This window comes from Carcharodon carcharias, chromosome 21, assembly GCF_017639515.1.
Source record: "Carcharodon carcharias isolate sCarCar2 chromosome 21, sCarCar2.pri, whole genome shotgun sequence".
Lineage (NCBI taxonomy): Eukaryota > Metazoa > Chordata > Chondrichthyes > Lamniformes > Lamnidae > Carcharodon > Carcharodon carcharias.
The window spans coordinates 65,152,419-65,171,103 of record NC_054487.1 but is presented as its reverse complement, the minus strand read 5'-3'; the positions used below and the strand labels follow the sequence as shown (position 1 = coordinate 65,171,103).

At 45.2% G+C, this 18,685-nt stretch overlaps 1 protein-coding gene across 3 annotated transcripts in view; it reads right to left on the bottom strand.

Annotated features, from left to right (window-relative positions):
• The window catches only part of tmtc2a (transmembrane O-mannosyltransferase targeting cadherins 2a), a 193,186-nt gene that overhangs the window by 49,320 nt on the left and 125,181 nt on the right, over positions 1-18,685 (bottom strand). For all 3 annotated transcript variants that reach the window (XM_041216307.1, XM_041216308.1, XM_041216309.1), the window contains 2 exons: positions 7,411-7,496; positions 6,193-6,377 (listed from right to left, as the gene is read on the bottom strand). In XM_041216307.1, coding sequence (XP_041072241.1) covers positions 6,193-6,377; positions 7,411-7,496 — 271 coding nt within the window. The remainder of the gene's footprint in view (positions 1-6,192; positions 6,378-7,410; positions 7,497-18,685) is intronic.

The following is an 18,685-nucleotide window of genomic DNA, read 5'->3' as shown; positions in this document are numbered from 1 at the left end:
GCCCACTTAAGGCCCTTGAGGCGCTAATCAACTCTGATTTTTTGGCACCCGTGAAATCTTCAGGTCGGCGCAATGGGCGCAACAGGCAGGCAGGTAGGTCACATTTGTATAAACCTCATCCACGGGTGGGATAAGAGGGCTCACTGGGGTCGCGAGTGTGGTCTGTCAAATATTGATCTTTCAAAGTTACTGATACTTGCCTGTGTGACCTGCAATACTTCAAAACGCATACCAGCTGCCTGGTCTGGACTCACAACCTTCAGGTCAGCACTCTGCAGTGAGGAATCTTTGGGCCTGCAGGTTTCAGGAAGCCTTCCCTCAGCCTGGAAATAGGAACTGAACTCTCCACTGGAGGCACATCTGCTGAGGAGGAAGGGAGGACTAGAAGGGGGAGGAGACCAGGGGTGCACATTCAACCTCCAGAGAAGTCACCTTTGGGAGGTCAGGCACAGGCACAAGGGGTGCAGGGCCAAGAGGTAGTCCAAGGAAGAAGGGGCCGCAGAAGATACCACTATCCTGTTGCCAGGGTATACAGCTACCTCATTATGTTTGAGGTGCAGTGCCAAAGGAGGCTCCAACTCTCAAGGGAGACAGTCAACTATATCTGTCAGATGATTGGGCCTGAGATCGCCATGAACTGTGTGGGTGGACACCCCATCCCAGTGGCTCTAAAGGTCACAGCTGCCCTCAACTTCTATGATTCTGCTCCTTCCAGGGGTTGGTGAGTGATCTTTGTGGTGTCTCCCAATCAGCTGTCCACACTTGTGTCAAGCAGTTTACAGATGCTCTGTTCAGACATGCATTGACCTTTACCCTCTATCGTTGGGACCAGGCAAGCCAGACACAGCGAGCCAGAGGCTTCGCGGCCATTGCTGGCTTCCCCCGCGTCCAGGGTGCAATAGACTGTACACATGTGGCCATCAAGGCACCAGCAGGTGAGCCCAGTGCCTTCATCAACAGGAAGAGCTTCACTCCATGAACGTGCAGATAGTGTCTGATCACAGGATGCTGATTCTACAAGTCTGTGAAAGATACCCAGGCAGCTCCCGCGATGCCTATATCCTCAGACACTCCCAGGTGCTGAGGCTCTTCAGTGCTCCGGCTCGGCTGGATGGATGGCTGCAGGGTGACAAGGGCTATCCCCTCAGAAGGTGGCTCATGTCACCTCTCCGCCTTCCAAGAACAGAAGTTGAGCAGTGCTACAATAGGAGCCACGCCTCCATAAGGGCTGTGGTGGAGGGAGCCATTGGTCTTCTCAAGGTGTGTTTCCGATTTCTGGACTGCTCAGGGGGTGTACTGCAGTACCCCAGATAGTGTGTTGCAGATAGTGGTTGCCTGCTGCACTCTCCACAATCTTGAGCTGGAAAGGGGGAAAGCTGTGGATGATGAAGATGTAGACGCACAGATGCACACAATGAGTCCAGCAGTGAGTCCGAGGATGAGCACGCACAGGGAAATGTTGAGGGGGTAGATGCTGACCCAGGCATACTCCAGGGAGGCAGGGACACCCAGGAGGCTTTAACCTAATGAACATTCAGCTAGCACACCACATGTGGACCTTCAGGACAAGCCTGGGCTGTATGCTCCATATTCGAGACCTCGGTGCAAAATCTGTCTAGTTAGGAGCATTAACCACAGTCCTTGTTAATAAAGCTGAATGTCCCACAAAGTACTCATTACATTATTAGAAACCACCCACCTGCAGAACAAAAGAGGCAACCTCAGCCATGGTGACATGTCTGAGTTTAATATTACAACCAAAGAAACTTAATGAAACAGAATGAAAAAGGTGTTAAAAATCACACCAACTCATAAAGACTTCATTGCGGGCCAACACAAAAGCACCAGTGATAAACCTGTGGTGTGCCTAAGGTGCCTTATGTTTACGTTTTCGGGTGCTACGTCTTGGTGCTGACCCTCGCTGGGAGTGGCATCTGAGCCAGCCTGCTGACCCTGCTGCCCTGTTGGCCTCGATGACCTTGGCAGTCGTCCTCTGGCCCGTGGAGCCTGTGCTGGCCCCGTCTGGGAGGGAGCTGCCAGTTCCACAGCTGGCATCTCCCCAGTCATCATAGCCTCGCCGGATGCAATGGTCACTGGCAGAGTGGCGGAGGAGCTGTCGCCCTCATCCAGAGTGCCCTGAGAAGAGCCCGCAGAGACAACAGGCAGCTGCTGCGCCAACATGAAGTTGCTTCGGACCTCCCTGCTCACAGTGGATGGATGGGCACCAAGCTGGGAAACTCGGTGCCTGGACCATCTCCCACACTGGCACTGACCAGCTGAGGTCAATGCCGATGTGAGGGCTTGCTGGTCAGAGCGCATCCCCAGGAAGCCCTGTTGGGTCTCCTGCAGGAGCCTCTCCACAAGAGTTGCCACTCTCTCCATGGGGGACGCATGGCGCTCCGACATGAGGCTCATTGCTTCGGCAACAGTCCATGTAGACTCCTCCACCACGGACATCAAGCCAAGCATAGCCTCATTTTTCTCCCCAGATGCTCCCACACACCTGGCTGCGTTTCCTGCACTTGCTGCATTGTGGATGACTCCAGAGGCACATCATCAGCCACCAACTGAGCATGTGCCCGGTCCCCTGCAGTCCTCCGATTGCTGGCGCCATGGGCACACTCTGTCTCTGCCAGCTCCTCCAGTAACTGTGAAGTGCCCTCAGCATTGTGCCCTGGGACACTAGCCGGTGTTCTAATTCCCAATGTGGCACTAGTATCTGCGCTGGTGCCTGACAGAGATGGTGTGATGCTGGTAAGACTTCAGGGCCCCTCAGGTGTGAGAGGGGGCCCCTGCTGCTCCTCCTACCTGCCCTGCTCTGGTGATGCTGAAAGGAAGAACAAGGACATTGGATCAATTCACATGGAGACAATGTCAATCTGCATCCCTGTCCCCCGGATCATTATACCTTCATCCTTCCTAGGCAAAGGTCAAGCCATGTTGCAAACTTCAGTCACTGAACATTCAGCACTACCGGGGGGAAAGTCTACCTGCTGAGTTAAGTGACCAATGCCTACATAAGTGCAACAGATCATTGAAGCGCTTGCGATAATGGATCCAGGTGCGCTTCACCACATCACGGGAGCTCACCACCTCCGCCACCTCCTCCCAGGCACGTTTCGTCAGGTGGGGGGGCCTCCTCTTCCTGTCCTGGGGTACGAGGACCTCCTGTCATGCTACCACCTCCTCAAGGAGGGCAGCAAGGAAAAACAAGGGGCACAGTGCCCCCCCACCCCCTGCCCTACCCTCTTGCCTGGCCTGCTCACCAGCAGTGCTCTGGGGAGAGCTTCCACTGGCCGTGATTTGCTGCCTTGGAAAGGCTGCAGCAACTTTTTAAAACAGGCTGCCCGGTCGCCATTGGACCCGGTGGTCATTGCAGACCTGCTGCCACCCGCCCAGTCCTGCTGTCCTCGGGAGCCGCGATTCACACTGGGAGGGCCTTAATTGGCCCCCCTGCGTAAAATGGCGGTGTGGATCCGATCGCTGAATAATGTGTAATGGTGTCCTTCAACTTCATTTACAGGCTTTATGAGTCCTCCCCCTGCATCCTCCCCCTACCCCCATGAGCAATTCAGCTGCACGCAGCTGGACACAAGTGATTCTGGAGAGAGAAGTGTGTGTGTGTGTGGCAGGACCTTTCAGAGCCTCGTGCAAGCACACTCCCACACACCCGGAGCCTTCCTCCATCACACTCATCTCAATGTCCCGAGCATTTTCAATGCTGCCTGCTGGGGTTCTCTTTCAGTTGTCCATCTGAAATTACCTGCATCTCCGCTCACCCACTCATCGCAATCCCAGGCAAGCCCTGTGCTCATCCAACATGAGGCTGCTTTCCCTTTTGATGTGAGAAAAATGGTAGTTGTCACATTTCTGCTCAGCTCCCCCATCCTTGCTCCTTCCCCATCCTTTCTCCTTCCCCAGTCACCCACATATTTTCCCCCATCACTGTGGATACTCCTGGCATCACCTTCCACCACCTGACCGTCACCTACCACCCAGAATCTCTTTCTTTCCAGGATGTCCAGGTGAACGTGCACATTTCCTACCTTCCTGAGAATCCCATCACTCTTCCACATGGAACTCCCCCACCTCCTCCTTCCCACCCCCAGGGACCATGTCTGCCTCCAAGTTCCCATCGACCATTCTTGCCTTCCCTTCTACTGCTGCTGTCACATCCTCACCGATCCACTCTTCAGCTCACTCTGCCCCCTTTCATACTCAGCATTCCCTCCTACCACGCCCACCCTCAGTTCACTCCCTAGGAGGCAGTCATTGACTCCACAGGCACATTCACCTAGATGTCCCAACCCCTTACTCCCTCCTCCATCCTTACTCCCTCTTCCACCTTTTACTCCTTCCCACCTCTGAACTTCTTCCTCCCCCTGGACTCCTTCCTCCCCTCAGACTCCTTCCCCCCAAAACCCTCCCCCCCCCTTACATCTGCCTCTCCACTTGCTTCATTGTCCACTGTAACACTGTACTCTCCTCTTATTCCCTCCTCCCCCCTCCCAACCTCACCCCCTCCTGATACCTTCATTCCCCCTCCCAACCTCAGCCACCCCAACACCTTCATCCCCCTGCTTCCCAACCTCACTCCCCCAATCAGTACATCTTCTTCTCCCACTCAAAGCTGGACCTTCCTCTTCCCTCACTCTCACCAATCATCCGTAGCAGCCCATGACGAAGGACTGTGGTGCTCCGAAGCAGAACCGAGACATCAATGAAGGCCTCCCACCTTCCAAGATCTGCTTCATGGCAGAGCCATGTTCATGAGATTCCACCCAGCATGCAATGCACATGTTCCTCCATGGTCCGGTAGCTGTAGGGCTCCAATATCTTCTGCTCCTCGGATGTCCACAATCTGAGCAAGGTCCTAACAATAAGTCCCAATTTCTGCATGTCACACCTGTCCAGTCGTGTCCTGGGCTGGCTTGTTTTTCCGCTGGTGTAACGGTTAACCTGGTATGGGGGGACGATTCTGGTCAGGCCGTACCTTGCATCCCATTAGAGGGATACAAGCGGGGTCACACCAGTCTCGAGTGGCGGATACCATCGAATAATCCCGTTATGCTTTCCTGTCAGTATGAAACCAATTTTTGGGCTTCTCACCATATTATCCCCCCTCATCCACCATGACGCTCGACGCCAACAGGGCCGGAAAATTCTGGCCAAGGTTACCATCACAAGATCTGGGTGTACCAGCAGATTACCTTTACACTTTAGAGACTCAGCGATTCATCAGTTCTATATGCTCATCTGATGGTAATTAAATATGAACATGAATTGATACTTCTTTGGAAGGGGAAATTATCTTTAAAAAGAAAGGGGGATGTTCTAACATGGCTTTAAGGGATAGCAGCATGCCATCACTAGAAGGGAAGTGTGTCATATCATACAGTCTCATGTGATCCAGTCTCAGTTTCACTGTGGCCTGGAGTTGGACACAGCACACACATCACACATCCCTGCTGCTGATATCTTCAAGTTTTCTATCCATGTATTATGTTCCCATGTGCCTAGTTTAAATGTGTGAACCTATAATATGATTACACAATCCCTTATGAGTGATCGGTGCCTTTTATATTATTATAAAAACATGACATACATCACCCCGATGTTTAGAATGTGAGACCAGTGATGCTCATTAGCCACAGGCCTGCTCTACATAACCATCAGTCGCATTCCTCCAGTACATATTCCATCCTGTACCATGAATTTTGGTGCCCATATTAAACTCACTCCAGGCTTACAAATAGGGTAAATATTTACATCTCTTGGGAAACAAAATTTATTTCAACAGATTGCTTGTGAATACCATGTGTCCCTGAAGTAAGTGGAAAGTTTTAAATCTTCATGTTAATAAATATTTTACAATTTTTAAAGCTGCTGTGAGTATCACACAGACCAGTGCTTTAGTCTTTTGAAGGTGGACCAGCTTTGAAGCTGGATCCTGTGCCTTTGACAGTTAATAAAACAGTAAGTTGTTCCAGTCTGTGAGTTTGAGTGATATTTAGTTTTGTTAGGTAAGGGTATGAAGGGTTATGGAACCAAGAAGGGTAGATGGAATTAAATTATGGATCAGGCATGATCTACTTAAATTACTGAATTGTCTCGAGTGTTTGAATGGTCTCCTCCTGTTTCAATGTTGCTTACATGTTCACTGTTACAGTTAACTTCTTACTCTATTCCTACCTCATGCTGTCCTTGTTCATGCAGGAGTTTGCCTAGGTTGTATAAGCAGCTTGTTACTGAACTCCTGTGAGTATGAGGGTCTTTGAGGTTTTCATCTGAGATGTCAGCACATATAACAAAGGTTCTCTTGGCTTCTTCTAACCTGCCTTGGTTCATTAAGATAATCCCAGTGTTCAAGTAGGCAGCTGCAAGGAAAGAAAGAATGAATAAACAACTGTCAGAAATGTTAATTAAGCACAAGGGATATGTTCCCTATGTCTGTGTACTATAGTTGACAAAAAGTTTGGAATTTCTTTCACTAAGCATTGGCAAAGATGCCACAGATTACTTGAATGTCAATATGCACATAAATACAAATTAAATGGCTCTTTTGTTGGTGCAGTCATGGACTTCAGTTGAACAACTGAGGTGAAATGACATTGAAATGTAATACTTTGCAAGGTGAGTCAATAGATCTTGTTAACAATTCCTGCAAGAAACCTATTTCTAGGAGACGATATGCACTTTTCTCTTTCGCTTATTTACAACTGTCAGCTGCCATTTTCCAAACTGGATGGGTAGATAACCAAATCCCTGGATTTACCAAAGTAACTGTCCAGATGATCCTTTTCTTGGACTTTCTCTGGGGAAGTTCTTGATTCTCTAATGTCCATGGCTAGACCCAGAGTTCATTGTATTGAGATGGTGTGAGTGAATCTTTGGCTTTCTATTACGTGGCATAGCCCATTGGTACACTATTTGCACAATGCCACGAAGCATCAGACAGAATAAATATCTTAAAATAAATAGAGCTCTCTATTCAAGATGTGTTTTCTGGCTGGCCTTTTGTTGTTTCAAATGCAGTATGGAGTTTTGAGCAGGACCATATGGAAGAATTAAAAATCAGAAAACCAGAACTACTTCCAAATAAAAAAATAATTGATGACAAAAACTATTTTCAGCTAATAGAGCAGAAACTGGAGTGAAATCAGGCTTTCATCACTTTTGTGAAATCAAGTTTTCATCACTATTACTGCAAAGAGAAATAGCCATAAATTACCATACTGACGCTTTAATTGGTTCATTGTAATGAGTGTTGACCAATTCACATTTGGTTTGTTTTAAATTAATACTCTAAATCTGGATTGCTTGGCTATTTTGTTAAACAATACAACTCATTAGCTATTTTCACATGCAAAAGTCTGTTAGTGTTTTCAATAGCATTAGATGGTTACTTACATGCCAGGGTAGGCCTGCTACCAATTGCCAATTTATAGTAATGTAGGGCCTCTGAGAACCGATCATTTTCCTGTAGAAGCAGCCCTCTGAAATAAAAAAAAGTATAAAATACTTGTTATAATGACCAAGGCATTAATGATGTAGCAGCATACTTAACGAGTGAGTCTGTCACTTGCAGGAGGGCAGGGTTAAAGAGAAGGGCAGGATTAAAGACAAATACTATCACCCAAATTATAACAGACAATATTCCCAGTGCAGTCCAAAACTGATGACAGCAGCATTTCCTCGTTTAAACCTAGGTTATCAAACTCAGCAACAGAAACACAGTACTTGATGATCTTTGCAATGGTTACTCTCAGGAGAATTTGAAAATCATGTTCTTCTTACTGCTCATGTGTTGACCTTTATCCACACGCCCTTGTGGTGTAAGGTAATTATTGTCAGTGATGGCTGTAGCCTGATGGGTGTGCACCTGTCTCCAGTGGCATAAACCTCAAAGGCCAGTGGTTACCTGTTTCTCCCTTCACTTGATGTTTGCCTGCCTCAATACTCTTTTAACAGGCTCATATTGGGCAACATGACATTTTCACACCAGCAGGCAAGGGTTTTGTTGTGGTTCAAAAGTCAAAGTCTCATGATTTCATTCAGGCCCAAAGCACATTTAACAGGGAGCAGCATGTACAGGCAGCAACAGGAGAACCCTACACCAAAGATCCGGATCCAGAGAGGTCAAAAAGGTTAATTATTTTTATATTTTTATTTTATAACAAGTTCCTCAAGATTCAGAAAGGCCTTGAATCAAAAATTTCACAAATATAAATATTTTATTATTTTTAGTGCAGACCTCTTCCAATGATGGTTCAGGCCATCTTAAATATCACTGTTACCTGTGGCATCCTCCTTTCTGTGACATGACTTCTAAGGGTCATTTATAAACATGTCCTTGCCAAAAGAATTCTGTTCAGGGAAAACAAAAGAATGTGCTATGTGCAGATTTACATTTATCTGCAGATTTGTCATTTTTTTAAATTTATTTATTCATGGGATGTGGGCATTGCTGCCTAGGCCAGCATTTATTGTGCATCCCTAATTGCCCTTGAGAAGGTGAAGGCAAGCCACCTTCTTGAACTACTGGATTCCATGTGGCGAAGGTACACCCACAGTACTATAAGGGAGGGAATTCCAGGATTTTGATCCAATGACAGAGAAGGAACAGCGATATAGTTCCAAGTCAGGGTGGTGTGCAGTTTGGCAGGGAACTTGTAGGTCATGGTGTACCCATGCATCTGCTGCCCTTCTCCTTCTAGGTTGTAGTGGTCGTGGGTTTGGAAAGTGCTGTTGAAGGAACCTTGGTGAGTTGCTGCAATGCATCTTGTAGATGGTACACACTGCTGCCACTGTGTGTCAGTGGTGGAAGGAGTGATTGTTTAAGGTAGTAGCATAAAAAAGATTGAACCTTTACAAACTTTTTGCAGCTATCTCTCTTCTAACTCTCCCCTTGTTATCTCATTTACATTTACACCACAAGAAATACTGGCACAAAAGAAAACTAAACTGTCATCTTACAGTCTCTTCCACTTCCAAACTTGTACCACAATGCATATTGCATTATACATTATGGAATAAAAGTAAAGTTAAATTTCAAAACTCTTGTGCATGGAATAGCAGGGCTTCCTCTTGCTCATGTGCAAATTCCAGAATCAAGCTGTCAAGTGCATTTGTATCAAAAGTAGGAAACAGTTGCTGGAAGTAAGCTTTCAACCTACACCATCCTGTCATTCAGTCTGTGGGCGTCAGTTTCATAGTTCATTGCCAAGGTCACTCACAAGGATCTCAATTGAATAACTTGCAGCAGATAAGGCAGGTGCATTGACTTGGATTTGGACAACTTAAACAGCAAGATAGCTGACATGCTCTAATGTACCCTGTGGTGGTCTTTTCTCCATCACCCAACAGATGAGAAAACAGACAGGGGGAATCAGCCTCAAGAATCATAACCTAGAGAATCATAACCTGCTACGAGCACACGTGCTCACAAATATAGAATCAGTGGGTGACATGGTTCCAGCTGATAAATGCTCCAAATCAGAAATTTCAACTTGTCTCTCCACAGATTTTGACTGGCCTGTAGGGTGCTTCCAGCATTTTCTCTCTGTAGTAATTATGGTGTTATTTAGTGTGTAATGTACCTTTAAGAATAATACATGTTAAGGAAGCTCAGGTGATCTGTAGTAACCAGTAGGAGAGTAGCGCTGGCTACCTCTAGCAGTCAGTGTAGATACAGAGTTGGAGTTGAAAGCACATGTGTAGTTGTTGCTGAGTACATTGTAAATAAACTTAATGTTTCTACTCAAGAAGCGTCTGCAGAACAACTCTATCACTAATAGTACAACTCGGCCACCCTACAACACTCCTTTTGTTATGGATTTCCAGCATCTATGGGTTTTTTTTTTGCCTTTTACTTCCACCATGATTACATTGAAGAAAAGGCAGGCAGATACTGCTGAAACATTACATCTCAAATTGATAGAATGATCCTTTGATGGAGTATAGTGTCTGGTCAGGAGAATAGTGTGAATGCACTCATACATTAATGATTAGTCATGCTGTTCAACATGCCAGCAGGAGCAGTTCCTCATAACTGTAGTTTTCATAATGTTGAGGGTTCAAATACATGCTTATCAGTTTTCTAATTACCAGCTTGTGACTTTATCCCTCGCAGGAAGGAGAGAAATAAGCAAGTCTATGTGCGATCAAGCTAGCTCCAAGATGACACAACTGGTGAAGAAAGTTTAAAGGCAAGTTATCCTTAGTGGCAGACTTGGTAATCAGATGCTTTTGTCATGTAGGTCCATAGGCTGCAGGGCACAGTTGGCAATTGGTCAGTCTTGCTAATTCCCTATTAGGACTTGGATATGCTTTTATCTGGGGGATGGGATTCTTCACGCTTGTCTCCAGATTATGATACTACATTGTACCCTAATGGACAAAGTGGCAATGGCTGAATAAGAATGGGAGACTCATCTGTGATTTATGAAAGTAAATTGTACAGTTTCAGCTGAATAAACCAGCTGGTAACTAAAGCCTGTTGAAAGGGGGTCTTAATTCTCAGTGGGATAGCAGGGATGTGCTGACAGTGGGTCAGAGGAGGCCCAAAAAATCTTTAAAATAAACAAGTACTTACCTTTGGAAGGGGCCTTCAGTAATCCCTTTAAGGATCATACAATCACATGAGATTACAATCTAGGCTAACACTACTCTGCTGAATCCTGTATTATCCAAGGTGCTGTCCTTGGAAGGAGATATTAAACCAGGGCCTTTTCCGCCTATTTCAGTGGTTCAGTTGCATATTTTTTAAAGATCATGGCATTATTGGAAGAAGAACAAGGAATTGTCCTATTACCCTGGACAGGATCAGTCCCTCAAACAAACAGAGACTCTAGGGGTTGGGTAGAAGCAGCAAGAGCTCCTTCATTTAACCACCCCCTCCCATCAAACTGGAGCCACAGGGATCAGCGGGCCTCAACTGCAGCTGCAGGTCACCCTAGGGTGAGGTTTCTCCTCCATAATGGTGATCTGTCTCTTCTGCTTCAGTTTTCTATCCAAAAGCTGGTTCAAACCAAGCATCGCAACCACCACCTCTGGTAGGGCAAGGAGGCTCATTCCAAATCCACCTCAGCTGGACCAGGAACTGCATCCCATGCCGATGGCATCAACCTGATCCACAATGTCAACTAGCCAACTGGATCCCCAAGGAATCTAAGTTGCCATGGCAACACACTCTTGTACATGCATGTTGTAGTCCAGAGCTATGGATCATGATGGTAGAGGCTCCAATTTTCTTTCCATCACATCATGGCTGACCAAGGATCTCACCCCTCTTACCACCTGCCATTGGTGTGTGTTACAAACAGCTAATCCTTGACCATCAAGTTTTGAGTTGGGACTTGAACCTGGAGCATCTGGCTCAGAGGCAGGGATGCTACCCATTGCACCACAAGACCACCAGCCACATTCCATGTAATCAAAATTAGGATGTCTTCTCGTAGTTTCCTCCTACACTGGCAGCATCTACATCTGCTGGTGGGGCTGTCATCCGCCCAAAGTTGCAGACCCTCTGATTGAATCTGCAGCCTCAGGAGCTGCCACCCACTGTCATTAATTGGATGGTGAACACTGAGGTGGCTAATTAGGATGCTGCCTCCTGGAAGATTGCGCCAGCAGGAACGTTGTCAACAAGTGTGGGATCAGGACCCAGAAGTGGTTTTGGCACACAGTTATTTTTAAAGATGTTAAGATTCTGTCCAATATGTGCAAAATGGTTGTTGTGTTTGCCTACACAAGTCAATACTTCATTTTGTGTGAAATGCCTTAGAATGTTTCTTAGACATGTAATAAGGTTTTGTGTAAGTTTCACTCCTCATCCTTTCATATTTAAGTTAAGCTCTGCTAAAAGTAAGTCTGAATTTCTCCCTCCCGTTCTGAAAGCTTCCCAGTGAAATGGCAGGGCAACTCCAGGAACAAGGGTTGGGGGGGGGGAAGGGAGGAAAAGAAAGCTACAAATAAAGGTCTGCCTTCCCACGGTTTCCTTGCTTTAACTTCAATCAATTTCTGTGGGACAATCTGTGATGTTTCTCAATGAGAACCTTAAAGAAAAGTATGTTTTAAAAACTGCACAAGCACATCACATTTTAATACTTTCAGTGAACTGTGCATTCTTTAAAAAAGTGTTAATGTATTTTTAGACATATGTCCCAGTGAAATCATTTAAAGGGCAGGAGGCACCATGGGTTGATGGCTGTCATGTTAAATTATTACTATGTTTAAAGCTAGGCAGTGTTTATAAAAGTGAGATCTGTGTATTTAAAGTCTCATGGTTTATAGTGACATAAAAGGAGCTGAATCACTCTTTTTTTGATTTGGCTTCTGCAAATTATATTGCTCCAATGCTACTGTTATATCAGCAAAAGAAAAAAACTTCTAACCTCATGTGTGCATGTCCATTTTTAGGAAACCCCGTAACCTGGTGTGAGAGTGCCCATCAACATGAAACCCCCTTGCATGATGTATGAAGCCTATGGCCTAAAATGGTCCACCAATATGTAACCCATAACCTGACATTTGAACAAGTCTATTAAAGAAGCCTATGGCCTGGTGAATATCCAAAACATCATGCTCTCACTGCTAGAGTTGTCTTTATCAGTTTGGGACCCAAAGTCAGAGGAGTGAACAAGCACAAAATTGGATGGATTCACAAGAATTGAGAACTCACAGAGTCAAGAAAGAATGTCCAGAGACAGAAAGGAAAGTAGAATTTATAGACAGTGTGACGAGTGTTCACAGACACAGTTGAAAGTGCCTGAAGTCAGTAGGTGAGGAGTGTCTATACATAAAGAAGAATGGGTGTTCACAGACAGAGAGATAAGGAATATATACATATAGAGGGGTAAGGATTCTTAAATAGAAGTGCCACTATTCCACCGAGAGGTGAATGGTGTCTCTACTGTTGACAGTCAGAGGATGAATGTACACAGAGATGGCTCTGATCTACGATTTTCCAGTTATGGAGGACGTGTCAGTTAATTATTTTGGCAGCCCTAATATACCACTGATTGTTGAAACAATTTATTGAAAACATTAAAGTGCCAGAAAATCAGCACAAATGACTGCTTAAGTTTGTGTTCTCTATTTCCCGCAGCCACAAATTATCACATTGAAAGAACTTTCAGCTCATTTATAGAAAAATTATTATTCAGAACAAATGTATGCTTTTCTACAAGTTTTAAAAAAGTCAGTATTGTTGTGATTATTACAACAACAGTGACAGTTTTTTGTAGAGTGGTATCTAAAGAAAATAACTGTCCAATAGAATATTGCCCCAGGCTCCTATCATCTGCTTCAAATGTGTTTTTTTCATTCATTCATAGGATGTGGCAAGGCCAGCACTTACTGATCATCCCAATTAATTGAGAAGGCGGTGGTCAACCACCTTCTTGAATTGTTGCAGTCCATGTGTAGGTACATCCACAGTGCTGTTGGGAAAGGAGTTTCAGGATTTTGACCCATCAACAATGAAGAAATGGTGTTATATTTTTCAAGTCAGGATGGTGTGTGACTTGGAGGGAAACTTGGAGGTGGGAGTGTTCCCCTCTGCCTTAATGTCCTTCAAGCGGTAGAGTTCAAAATTTTGGCAGGTGCTGTCAAAGAAGTCGAGGTGAGTTGCTGCAGTGCATCTTGTAGATAGTGTACACTGCAGCCATGGTGCGTTGGTAACGGAGGACATGAATGTTTAAAGTGGTGAATGGGATGGCAATCAAGTGAGCTACTTTGTCGCATTGCGCTTCTTGACTGTTGTTGGAACTGCACTCAAGGCAAGTGGACATTATTTCATTAGACTCCTGGTTTGTATCTTATAGAAGGTAGAAAGGCTTTGGGGAGTCAGAAAGTGAGTCATTCACCACAGCCTCTGCCCTGCTCTATCACCACTGTATTTATGTGGCTGGTCCAGTTAAGTTTCTGGTCATTGGTAACCCCCAGTTTGTATATGGTGGGGGATTCAGTGATGGCAATACCCTTCAACATCAAGGGGAGATGGCTAGGTCCTCTCTTGTTGGAGACGCTTACTGCTCAGTATTTGTGTGATGTGATTGTTACTTGCCACTTATCAGCTGAAGGTCCAGGTCTAATGTAATCATCAGCAAGTGCCCCAACTTCTGTCTTCACGATGGGTGGAAGGTCATTGATGAAGCAGCTGAACATGGTTGAGCTGAGGGCACTGCCCTAAGGAACTCCTGCAGTGATGTCCTGGGGCTGAGATGATTGGCTTCCAACAACCAGAATCGTCTTCCTTTGTGCTGTTATGACTCCAGCCAGTGGAGAGTTTTCCCCCTGATTCTCACTGACTTCAATTTTGCTAGGGCTGCTTGATGCTATACTTGGTCAAATGGTGCCTTATTGTCAAGTGCAGTCACTCTCACCTCATCAATGGAATGCTCTTTTGTCCATGTTTGGACCAAGGCTGAACTGAGTTTTGGAGCCAATGGTCATGGCAGAGCCAAACAGAGCATCAGTGAGCAGGTTATTGGTGAGTGAGGTGCTGCTTGATAGCACTGTCAATGCTCCCTTCCATACCTTAGCTGATGATTGAGAGTAGGCTGATGAGCAGTAATTGGCCAGAATGGTGTTGTCCTGGGGGAGAATGTTTTGCATGTCGGGCAGGCCGGTCGGGAGCGGGCTCAGGCGGACACGGAGCCGATCATCGCCCATGACCGTGACCTACCAATGACCAGAAACTTAACTGGACCAGCAACATAAATACAATGGTGATAGAGCAGGTCAGAGGCTGTGGTGAATGACTCACTTTCTGACTCCCCAAAGCCTTTCCACCTTCTACAAGGTACAAGTCAGGAGTCTAATGAAATAATGTCCACTTGTCTTGAGTGCAGTTCCAACAACAGTCAAGAATCGCCACCTGTGATCGGCTGTGCCCCCGCCATTTTATGTGGGCAGGCCAATTAATGCCCACCTGGCATAAAACAAGTTGCGTAGTGCTCGCGCTACCTGTGCGGGTGGGGGGAGGATGGAGAATCGAGACCTGTGATCTTAGGCACATGCACATGAAAGAGCGCAGAAATCTCCCTGACGCTCAGGGCTGCCTCAGGAAGATTAAGTACATAATAGAAGTTAATAAATAATAAAGTTAAGAATTATTTAGACATGTCCCCTCCTGTGACAGTGTCACTTGAGCTGGGACATGTTTGTGAATTGTGCAAAAATTATTTATTTATCTAATAAAACATTCAGGAAACCTCATCCCACCAGCGGATAAGGTTTCTGAAAAACGCGAAGGCCACTTGGGTTCTTCACCTGCCCATCAACCTTAAGCGCTGTTAATTATCTAAACTAGTTCCCTAATGGCCTCAATAGACTTTTGACAGTCCAGCGGGTGCGCAGCCGCCTCCGGCACATGCCCACCAAACAAAAGCTCTAAATGATGTGCGATGATGTCGGGACGCCGGCCGATGACATCTCACATCATTTTGCGTGTTGGTGTGTCAGGCCTGCCCCCGCCCCCCCCCCCACACGCTGACGTCAAAATTCTGGCTCTGCTTTTTGTGAACAGGACAGGCATGGGAAATTTTCCGTTTTCTCTGTTAGACGCCAGTGCTGTGCCTAAACTGGAATAGCTTGGTTAGAACCACAGCTAGTTCTAAAGCACAAGTCTTCAGCACTATATATGGATTATTGTCAGAGCCTGTACCCTTTGCTGTATCCAGTGCAGTCAGCCACTTCTTGATATCACATGGAGTGAATCAAATTAGTTGAAGACCGGTTTCTGTGATGATGGGGGCCTCAGGAGTAAACTGAGATGGATAATCCACTCACCACATCTGGCTCTGGGTGGTTGCAAATGCTTCAGCCTTGTCCTTTACACTCAAGTACTGGGCTCCATCATCGTGAAGAGGGAGATGTTCTTGGAGCCACCATTCATGAGTGGATGTGGCAGGACTACAATTCTGATCTAACACGCTGGCTATGGGATTGCTTAGCTCTGTCTACAGAATGGTGAATAACTTAGTGGTTGAAATTGTGTGGATTCATTTAAGGGTAAGTTAGATAAATTCCTGGGGGTGAAAGGAGCAGAATGATGCTGATAGGGTTAGATGAAGTAGGGCGGGGGGAGGCTAGTGTGGAATATAGATACCAGCATAGCACTGTAGGACTACATGGTCTGTTTCTGTGCTGCAACTTGTGTGTAATTCTATGATTTAAATAAAATTATTCCATTAATTAAATACAATCAAATAATCAGATCAATGCTAATGGGTTTCATTGAGAAGCTACAAATATAAGCTCATGATACCAAGGAACAAAAGTGTAGCGTAATTAAGGCTAATGCTATGGCAATGCTTCCATTTAATGGTAATGTAATTAAGAGCCTGCAGAATCCTGTCAGCCATTTAAAGTAGTAATAACCACACTTTATACTGACAGGAGATAACCAAAGTTCTGACAAATTTGGCTTTTAGCATACACCACGCAGTTTCTTATTGGATTTTCCTCAGGTTCTTCAACGCTTATCCTGTCTACATTCACCAAGGAAACAATGGAATGCAAGGATTTTTTTTTAAAAGAAATACAATCTGTTATGAGTTTCCACAGTTCATAAATAGAACATGATGTCATTTGGGCAGCTCAGCACAGTTAATAGAAGCTTCCGGCTCCTTTAAGAAAAACAACAACATTTTTTAAAATGTTAAATGCTTGTGTATTTGTCTGCATTTTTTTCGATTGCATTTGAATTTCCACAACTAAGAATCAACAATACCCACAAAATACATATCACGGGGAAAAAATTCAAAGCAGATGCATTCGCTTTTGAGGTTATAACATGGTTTGAATCAAGAATTTTGTTTCAACATTAGGGCCCCATACATGTGACAATACTGTTGATTTTATTTTACAGGAGAAATTGTAAAAAGTTCCAATATTGTGTATATCCAGTCAGTGCAAAGGGCTGTAAATGATTAACATCTTCAAACTGGTATGCAGGAGAAAAAAAAAGATTGCTGCTGTGCCAATGCAGGAACAGACAGTCATATGTTCTAACTCTCCGAACCATTTAGTCACAATATTAGCTCGGAGGTGGTGGGGCGGGAGATGGGGGGGAGCAGTGGGGGTGTGCTATTTTGCTGTTGGGAAACCTGGAAGAAGTGTAGATTGGAGGCAGCAGCTGAGGAGCACAAAGGACAGAGGAAACGGTCAGAGAAGTTGGGGGGGTGGGGGGGGGGGTTACTGGGGGAGTCGGCGATCATGACACAGGGGCAAGTCCGATTGCAGGGATGTAGGCGGAAGCGGGTAAGTGGATCTGCAGGTAAGTGCTTACCTGCTGAATCAAGCAGTCCTCGCCTCCCTTTAACTGCAGATTTCCTGAGGCCCACAAAACCCTGCGAGCCTGGGTTAAATTTAAAATGGGAGGTAAAGAGCCAAATTTTCATCTGCATGCAGACGTGCATCTTGTTGAGTGAATAGCCACACAGTTCTTTTTTTGGAGCAAGTTCGATTTTCCTCCGACCCAGTGCTACGTTCCTCTGGTCTTTTTGCGAGTAGGGGATGCCTAGTGTGCCAAACGCACAACCGCCCCTGCTGAGATCAGGTTCCCCATTTTAAATGGGAGAAAAAAAATCGAAATTCATCTTGCAGACCATTTTCCTCTCATGGTGCAGACTTTTGGAAGCCCATTAAAAGCACACCAGTTTGAGAGTTCATGAAGAAAACGGGAAGCCTGCTGAGGAGTCTAGAACATTCTTAAAGCTAAGTGTAAAGTGTTTTCGCACTTTCAAATGTCACCACTTGATGCTGTACTGCAGTGTAGATGACCTTTTGATGCAGTGATTCCTTTAACGATAAGTTGACCCTTACATTGACTTGTGTATTTGTTCACATCCATTACAGTGCTTTTCCAATGGAGGAAGCACTGTAATGCAGTGAAAAATGTCACAAAATGTCCTATCTGCCTGTACTGTTATCTTTTCTACTGCAATTTAATTGGCTCCAACTGATACATAAAACCTGGTTTTGACACTTAAAAACTATTTAACCACCTGCTCTGTTGTATTTTGGTTCTGACACTTAAATAAAACCTACATTGATTGACAAGCACTCTGCGTGGAAATTGAACTGAATACCTGCTGTCCTTTCCTTCCAAGAGAGTAGTCTATTGTTTGGACAGCTGTGGCTATTAGCAATGCTTGGCTAAGTTTAAAGTGCTATTGGGTTTCAGCATTGTAGGTGTTCATTCATCTGAAAATGAATGAGTTTCAAAAATTGTAATAACAGATTGACCCTATAATATGGTTTCTGGTTTGTTGACACAAGCTAATAGGGTTACAAGTTTCGCAAGGTTTATTCCACGTGGCAGAATGCAATTTTTTCAGAGGAAGGATCCAGTTACCATGGTCCATGTGGGTACCAACGACATAGGTAAGACTAAGAAAGAGGTTCTGCTCATGGACTATGAGCAGCTAGGGGCTAAATTAAAAAACAGAACCTCCAGGGATTATTACCTGACCCAAAAGGAAATTTTCATAGGGTAAATGAGATTAGAGAGATGAATGCATGAGTCAAAGATTGGTGTGGGAGAAATGGGTTTTGATTCATGGGGCACAGGCACCAACAATGGGGAAAATGGAAGCTGCACCATGCTGGGACCGGTATTCTGGCAAGTCATATAACTAGGGCAGTAGAGAGGGTTTTAAAATAAATAGTGGGGGGA